General features: G+C 35.9%; 1 protein-coding gene across 1 annotated transcript; it reads left to right on the forward strand.

Annotated features, from left to right (window-relative positions):
- Positions 1-4,370: 4,370 nt before the first annotated feature.
- On the forward strand, positions 4,371-8,255 carry LOC104814944 (uncharacterized protein At2g40430-like). Its single transcript, XM_019202680.1, has 13 exons — positions 4,371-4,859; positions 5,372-5,606; positions 6,203-6,372; positions 6,459-6,507; positions 6,616-6,641; positions 6,690-6,809; positions 6,896-7,006; positions 7,136-7,218; positions 7,310-7,429; positions 7,520-7,642; positions 7,726-7,792; positions 7,882-7,958; positions 8,068-8,255. The coding sequence occupies exons 2-13, from the start codon at positions 5,438-5,440 to the stop codon at positions 8,075-8,077; spliced, it is 1,125 nt and encodes a 374-aa protein (XP_019058225.1). The 5' UTR covers positions 4,371-4,859; positions 5,372-5,437; the 3' UTR covers positions 8,078-8,255.
- The last annotated feature ends 724 nt before the right edge of the window (positions 8,256-8,979 follow it).

Consider the following 8,979-nt stretch of genomic DNA (forward strand, 5'->3'; position numbering starts at 1 on the left):
TCTGATTCTTTTATTGCTTGTTCATGTTTTTGATCTACTTCTATTAGTGTTCCACCAGTTGCTTTTATAATGATGTTCAGGGATTTAATCAGCTCATCCCTCTCCTCAAAGAGTTTTTAGAGATTTTCCTGAATATTCTTGATCTAGTTGTCTTTTTGACTGATCTGATTTTGAATTGCTTTGATTATTCATTCCATTCTCTTGTTAGAGTGTGTGCAAAACAATTGTTTGGTGACTTAATATATTTAATATATGGTTCATATTGGTGCAATTCTAGTTGCCATCTGATTAATCGTCCTTTTCGGAATTCTGGTTGTATTTTATACCTCCAGAATCCTGTTACATATTACGAATCAGTTCGTAATTCGAACATTTTTCCATTTCTTCAAGGTTCGAATACACGCAAGTGTTTCGAGCTCGTGAATTGGATAATTCATCTCTGTTCGTGAGAATGTTCCTGAGATATATTTGCATAATATTGTTTTTTGTTTTTCAGTTTTTGGTGCTTCATTATTATTAGTACGACCGTATTGGTCAAGATGGAGTAATTCTTTTCTATCCTTTATTGCTATCATGCATCCTGCCTAAACTTCTTTGGATGCATCTGTTTCAATAATCAAGAAATCTTTGATCGTTGGATTGTATAATCGTGGTAATACCTTGATATTCTCTTTTATATGTTTTGCCAAATTTGTATCATGGTTAGACCAAGACCATGGTATTTTATCTGATATCTTCTTTTGTAATTGTTTTCGGTCTTTTGCTAGGGATTTCAGAAATCCTTGTTCAGAAACATAATTCAGACACTCAAGGAATCTTTGAATTTGTTTTCTGTCTGATAGTTCATTCGGAAAATTGTTGTATTTTTTCATAAACATTAGTTGTTAATTCAATTTCTCTATTATGATTTATCTTTAATCCAAGATATTCAATTTCTTGTTGTATTAATTTTGGTTTCTTTTTAGAAATTATTAGTCCTTTTTCTTTGCATCTTTCTAAGACGCTGATCAACTTTTCAGTGTGATCTGATCGTGATCCATTTGTGAATATTATAATATCATCAAATGTAAGCTAGACAATATTCTTCTAACCCATGGAGATTTCTATCCATGAATTGTTGGTATATTGCTCGTGTTTGTTTTAATCCGAACGGAAGAACATTCCATTCATAATGCTTTTGTGGAGGGCATGAGAATACCGTTAATGTTTTGTTTCTTCAGACAACCGAGGTTGCCAGTATCCTGATTTAGCGTCAAGGCTGCTAAACTAGTTTTTTCCTTTTACTCTTTCGAGTATATAATCTTTTCTTGGTAATTTGTAGCTATTTCCAATAGTCGCTTCATTTAGCTTTTTATAGTTTATTACCATTCTTCTTTTTCCTCGTTTTATTTCATTATTATTTTCTACGTAGAAAGCCGGGGCCGAATGAGGACATGTATTTTCTCGTATAATTCCTTTGTCTAGTAATTCTTTACATTCTTTAGTAAATTCTTTCACATCTCTATGGGTATATTGTATTTTATTTGGTACATTAATCTCTTCATCGGGATTTTTTAGCTTTATTATTATTAACTAGAAGAGGACTCACGCGATGCGTGGGTTATTTTTATTAATTCTATTGTAATATGTGTCGATTTATATTTGATAAAATATTTCAATTATTTATGTGATTTAAAAAAATATATTTATAAAATTAATGGTTTATTCTAGATATATTCATTGTTGATTTATTTTTTCGATGTCTACAAACAAAATTTAGTTTTAAAACAATACTAAAAATTATATTATAAAATATTATAGTTATCGTTTATTTTAAAAATAATTAAATTTATATTATTTTCATAATTTAATTTTATTATATTGGATTTTAAAATTTTTACAGATGATAATAACAGTTCAATTATAAAGTTCACAAAAAGTCAGTTAACTTCAAATTATATTGAGATAAAAATTATAAAAAATAGTAGTTAATATAATAATGATATTATTTTATATCACAAGTTCTAAAATTTCTAAATTAAAAAACAATCATTTCTTTTTAAATATATATAAATATAAATATATATATATATATATATATATATGCTATAGAAAAAAATATCAATATATTTTATGAAAATTATAATATTTGATGAATAAATTAATTTTTATGATTAAGTTAGAGTGGTTTATATATATAAATTGAACAGTGATAACATAAAACATTAGTTAATACTAAAGATAATTAAAATAGATTATGTATAATTTTATTAAGTCCAATAAGTTTATTTTCTTCAAAGTAATTATAAAAAGTATAAAAATATTATAAAAATAATTATTAACCAAATTAATTTCGATTCAAAATCTTTTTCCTTTTTGGATATTTTTTTTCATTTGGCAAAATTGACAAAGGTTGTTTCTGTGTCATTTTTATATTGCCAATTCTGTACAAGACCTCGATATTTCTATAGACCTCAGATATAGGGTTTAGCATGAATGTCGATGTTTGAAACATCGATATTGATGTTCCACAACATCGAGATTTCTCGATTTTTTTTTAAAATCCGATTTTTAGTTTTTTTCTCAATCCCAATCACTTTTGGTCATTTTTCTAGCAACGTATGCTTATGATGCATGAAATTAAACGTGTTTATGCGATGCAATTACACGGGTTACCTCCCCGCAAAGCACTAATTTAAGGTCATCAGCTTTACCCTCTTGATTTCAGTGGTCTGGTGGTCGCGTTGGACGGAATTGGTTAACTTTCCGCCGTCCAGGAGGTATGTACATTGTCCTGGTACACACGGTCTGTCTCAACTTACAGTCGTTTCTGCTTGTATACTTAGGAATTGGATCGGGAGGTTTCTCTTTAGTACCTGATCCAGCATTAGGAATCTTCAGCGTGATGCTTTGTTTTTGTAGAACTCTTCCATTGGGTTTACCCTTAGATGTCTTCATCAGGAATTCAGGTTTGGCTTTTATCCCGTTCTCTGCCTTTGAGTTTTCTGATTTAGCCACTGGCAGGATGTAGACATCCTCACCATAGGCAATCCCCTTGCCTTTATCCTTTAGTTGCACAATTTGCTTTTCCGGCATACCAGGCAGTTTTTCTGGAATAGTCAACAACTGTGCACTTTCGTCCTTAGCCCGTTATGACTTTGGTTCAGCTTAAATTCGAAGTCCTCATCTCCAATATGCATCTTTATGCATCCCTTTCGGACATGAATTACGGCATCAACAGTGTTGAGGAATGCACGTTCTAAGATGGTTGATTCATCCTTTCTGTTGTCCATATCGATTACTCAAAGTCGACCAGAACATAGACATTCCAACCTTAAGTGGTACATCCTCTCGATGTTGCTTACTGGATCTGTGATGGATCGACTCATCCTCAAGGACACATCAAGGATTATATCGTCCGTTTGTTGGTTGATCAGATACGTCTTTTATGAGTTAATAAACGTAAGGAATTATAAAACCACATACATATACATACATATATATATAAATATATATATATATATATACTCCGGTGTTATTGGAGTTAGGGGTGGACAAAATATCCGAAAAACCGATCCGATCCGTTATCCGAACCGAAAATTCGGATATCTGGAACTCCGTATTAGATACGGATATTGATTTCAAAATATTTGTCAGATATAGATCGGATACGGATATCAAAACAAAATTATCCGACATAACCGATCCGATTCGTATTTTTTAATAATTTTAATAATTATGACTAATTTTGTAATTAGTTTATATATTAGGGTTAAAGAGTCGGATCCCATGTTTCCTAAATAATTCTGCTGCAGGCTTTTTCCCTTTCCTCTTTTTTTTTTCAAGATTTCCAACACACTGTGACTTCTTCTGCTGCCTTCCACTCTTTTTCACTCCCTCTATCATACTTCTTCAGTCTCCGCCAATTCTCTCTTCTTCTCTATCGTTCTTTCTATTGCAGATCTTTGGATCTAAAGGTATCTTTTTATTCGTCGATTTGTTCTTTATTTCAATATTTTTTATTTTTTATTGGATTATCAACCGTAATTTCTATCAATTTATTGCATACAGAGATTTGTCCGAAAAAGATTTTGTTCGAGACATTTTTTTGTTTTAGATAGAGATTTCTTCGGATGGATATTTGTTAGGGGTTAAGCATTTTTACCCGAGACCCGCGGGTTTCCGGGTATCCGGTCTCACGAGTACGTACTCAGATTATATGGTTTGATGAGAACGAGATAGAGACCGGGTTTTTATCTCACGAAACCTGAGTTCCGGGTTTCGGGTTCGGATTTTGATATATCTGCACGGGTTATCTCTTGGGTACCCAGAAAATATGAAAATTATAAAAATACCCCTTATTTTAAATATATTTACAAAACTACCTATTTCTGAACCTAACCCTAACCCTAATTATCTAACTCTCTTTCGGTCTCTCCCCTCGATTTGGCCTTGCTGCGCCTCCTCTCAGTCTCTCTCACACTGTCGACCGTCGCCTGAAATTGAGCTCCTCCTATTCTCTTTTCGTCCGTCGTCGCCTGAGCTTCAGCCTCCATCGTCGCCGTGCTCTCTGTTCGTCCGCCTCCTCTCTCTCGGTAAGAGCCTCTCCCTCGTCGCCTTGTGCTTCCGTCTTCTCCCTCGTCGCGAATCTCTTTGTTCGACCGAGTTGGAAGCTCTCTGTTCGTCCGCCTCCTTTTTCTCCATCGCCGCCGCTCTCTTTCTCTCCCTCGGTTTGACCGTCTCCGTCTCAATCGTCTCTTCCTTGCTCCGCCTCAGTCTTCGCCGTCGCCGTTTTCTTTCTCTCCCTCGGTAAGAGCTTCTCCCTCGTCGCCTGAGCTTCTGTCTTCGCTCTACTGATTTAAGTGTACTCCTTGTTACAGGTTCGATCCATATGTATGTTTGAAAATCATGTGTATTTCAATATCTTGTTGATTTTTTGTTCTAACTAATGTGGTTTTTTTTGTTTGTGGAGGTTTGTTCAAATGTGTCGGATACGGATATTTTTTTCGGATCAAAATATAATATTTGTACACATCGGACATAGATACAAATATCTCTTGAACATAAAAGAAATATGACCAACTGTGGTTCGAATGTATTTGGAACGAGCATAAAGAAATTAAGCATACTGCCCACCCCTTAATTTATATTTCTAAAAATAATTTTATTTATTTCATGCAGATTTTTTCTAATGATTTATATTTAATTTTGTTTTCTACCAGTAATTTACAATTTATTTATTTTAATTCAAATATTAAAAATATAACATATAAAGTCCTCATGTTTATATCTTCGCACACTTTGGTTCATAAGGGTATGTAAGATTTTTCCTTGTTACGCGAGAGTAAATTTGACATTTGATAATTGATTCTAATTTATTGATGTTTCACAGAAATTGTTACGACACCAAAAGTTCAGTTGTGTAATTTACCCCTCTGCACCGTTGTGAGAGAGAGAGATGGGGAAGAGGGCGAAGAGTTCGAGGAAAGGGAAGAAAGCATGGAGGGCGAACATAAGCACGGAGGACATAGAGGATTTCTACGAGAAAACAACCAAGGATGCTCTCTCCGGTGGCAATCTCTCCGCTGCTCCCACAGAGGAGCTCTTTCACGTTGACAAATCCCGAGGTTTTTGTTTCTTCTGTCTCTGCGTATTCTTTTAGTTTCCGGGTTCTCTTGGTTGTATGGGTCTAGGTATTATAGTTCTCTTGTGGTTCAAATCGATTGTTGTTGTGATTCCTGTATTTTTCTTTTGGGTGCTTAGAAGCTGCAAAATATTGAGCCTTTTCCGAGATTTGGGCTCTAAAGTGTGAATTTTTTCTTGCTTTGGGTTCTGCAATCATCTCTTGAGTTGCATGTCTCTGTTCTGAAGTTTACTGGAGGAAGAACTGGGAAACTCTGAGCATATCTGTTTAGGGATGTAAGTTATCTGGTTGCTTATAGATTAGAGTAGAGATCGGAATTTACATGGATTGGATGGGAACTGACCTTTATAATGATCAAGTCAAATTGGTCGCTTTCTGTGAAAATGCAAATTATAAGTGATGCAAATCATTCTTTCCTACAAGTTGGAGAATATGCCTTGTTTTGTTCTAAATAATGTGGGTTATCTCATATTTGAACAGCGTACCGACGAAGTTAATGTTCTTCAGTTCTCATGTTCTAGAGCTTCTGCAGATTGATTTGAAAATAAAAAGTATTATATCTTTTACATATGATGTCAGATCTTTCGGTGAAGCGGAAGATTGAGAAACATAGGGCGAAGGTGCTCCGGTGTGACAGCATTTTGCAGAAAAACCCCTTTGTTCAGGCAGTGCTGTCGTCAAAGCCTAAGGCGAAGAAAAATGAGAAAACATCTGTCAAAGCAACTGAACCACCCAAAGAAGTTCAGAAGGTTAGGTATCGATCACCAACAGGTAAGGTGGTTTTCTTGTAATGATTTGTGAAGCTTATTTTCTTAATGTTTTTCCTATGTTGTAGGTTAATGGTGATGATTCTGGAATGGTGGACTTGTGGGATGATGGCCAAGGTCCGTTTGGTGTAATCTTTCTATTTGCAGATTGTTTCTTACATTCGTTGTTTCCATCTCTTCCGTGATATCATTTTTGAAAAAGAATTCTTTTGCAACATCTTGCAGGGGAACAAAAGAATTATACTAGAAAGGTAACCCTGGTTTGCCATTATTGTTTGATTTTTCTTCTGTTCTTGTAGCTGAAATATTCGTTAGACGGAAGCTTACCCTATTTACTGGAATCACACGGTATACAGGTTCCTGCTGTAGAAGTTGAACCTGCAGGATGTTCATACAACCCTTCATTTGACAGTCACCAGGTGATGGATGCTATGAACGATGGCTCTTGTAAGCGAGCTTATTTACTGGTTAATGTGCTCATTCTGTACTTATTATTCCTTTCCAGGATGTGTTGGCTGAAGCAGTTGCTCAAGAAATGCAGAAAGTCTACAAGGTGGAGTTGGGGCCAGAGCCTGTTCCTTTGACCATTGAAGGAGAAAAAATTACTGAAGAAGATGTGAGTATCATTCAATTGTATTATTTAACCTATTGCATTGTTGATTTTCTGCAACCTTAAAGAACATGTCCACTCACACTTTCAACTGACCACTCGCTGCTGTTGTTTCTGTTGCTGTTGCTATCTCAGAGGTACTTTCTAGAAGTGGACAATGGTAGTGAGGGGGAAGATGATGCAGATGATGAGAACAAGGGAACCGAGTCAGAGAAAAGGTGAGGCTTCTTATAATGACAGTTACCGTTTGTTTGCACATATCACAGTTAAAGAGTCGGATCCCATGTTTCCTAAATAATTCTGCTGCAGGCTTTTGAAAACAAAGAGGGTGACCCGTGTGGAATTGAACAAGCGAAGTAGACAAAAAGAACAACAAAAGAAGGAAGCTGAGGAAAAGAAGAAAACTGAGATATCGAAAGAAATTGACAGGTTTAATGATTTCCAATCCTGATGTCCATGGATGCAAACGCACAAAAGAACATGTTCTTACGGCTGTTTTCGCTTATTTCCTTTATGTAGTTTGCCGAGCATCTTACAAGAAATAGCCAACGAAGACGAGGAAAAACAGAAGAGACATCTACGGCGAGTCATTGCTAAGCTGGAAATACTAAAGACACGTCCTCCTCGGCTGGGAAAACACAAGTATGAAAAGCTTCTTATGCCTTGTACAATTTCTCTATGCTGGTTTATGCTTCCAATTTTCGATGTGGGGATCTGTATTTCAGATTTGAGCCTGCTCCAGTTCAAGTCCTGTTATCTGAAGAAATCACTGGATCACTTCGCAAGCTAAAGGCAAGTACTTTTTTTTTCTTCCCCTCCATTCTCTGATTCCTCGGCCCGGAAAGAAGAAACTAAAAGAACCCCCCTTCCTATGGTGATAGGCGTGTTGCACACTTGCGAGGGACCGGTTCAAGAGCTTGGAGAAACGAGGACTGATCGTCCCGACAAAGAACACAAGGTTAGTCAATTCAGGTCTTGTAACAAAACCAGACTTCCATACCCACTGAGACATGAACATGAAGAACAAAGTTTGATTCTACAAATTCTGACGGTCGTGTTTCAAACAGGAAGATTTAGAAGCAGTTTTCCCTTGCCAGAAGGAAGCCTCAGACATCTCCCATCGGTTCATATACTTTTGAGCAGATTTGCTAATGTTTAAATATTCATTGTATGTTCAAGAAGCATGTCTACTGAAACTCACTTCAACAATTTTATTTCTTGCAATCACAAATTTCGGTGCATCTTTTAATGTGTGTGATGAAGTGTAATTATTTCGTTCAAATGAGAAAAAGGGTCCAATAATTCCAACACATACATAAATACATTCAACGATTTACCATAAAAAAGATTTCAACTTTGGTTGCAATACAAGAAAGACACAAACAGATCAGTAAATACATCGATACATTCAACAATTTACCTTTAGAAAGATTGAACCATAAGCAAACGAGAACTGGGTCGGTCTTGAGGGGCAAGCAAGCTTATTTTGTCTTCGATTTCCCAGCGAAAGTCGGCGATAGGGAGAAGTCATGCGGATTCTTGCTGCTCGCTTAGCCAATGTAAGCATTATTAAACCATCCTCTGAATTTTCGTTTCTGAAATTCTTCGGCTTTCTCTTAATTGATCAATGGTTGAAATTGCAGTACTGTTGCAGAGGGTGATATCCGTAATACCCCCTCCTCAAGACGGGGACGGAAGGAACAGGCTTGAGATATTCATTCGAGACAACAAACTCGTGAACAACGAAGGCTGCAAAGCTTTGGTAAAAATGTCAGCTAGCTGGTTCTCGGTAGAAACATGCATCAGGAGAAGGAACCCAACTTTTAGTTTATCACGAACGAGATGACAATCGATCTCGATATGTTTAGTTCGCTCGTGAAAAATCGGATTTGTTGCAATGTGATTTGCAGAGCGATTATCACAGAAAAGCTTCGCAGGCCCAGTGACAGTAATGTGTAAATCTTGGAGAAGATTGTGTA

The sequence above is a fragment of the Tarenaya hassleriana genome, unplaced genomic scaffold, assembly GCF_000463585.1.
Source record: "Tarenaya hassleriana unplaced genomic scaffold, ASM46358v1 Cleome22, whole genome shotgun sequence".
NCBI lineage: Eukaryota > Viridiplantae > Streptophyta > Magnoliopsida > Brassicales > Cleomaceae > Tarenaya > Tarenaya hassleriana.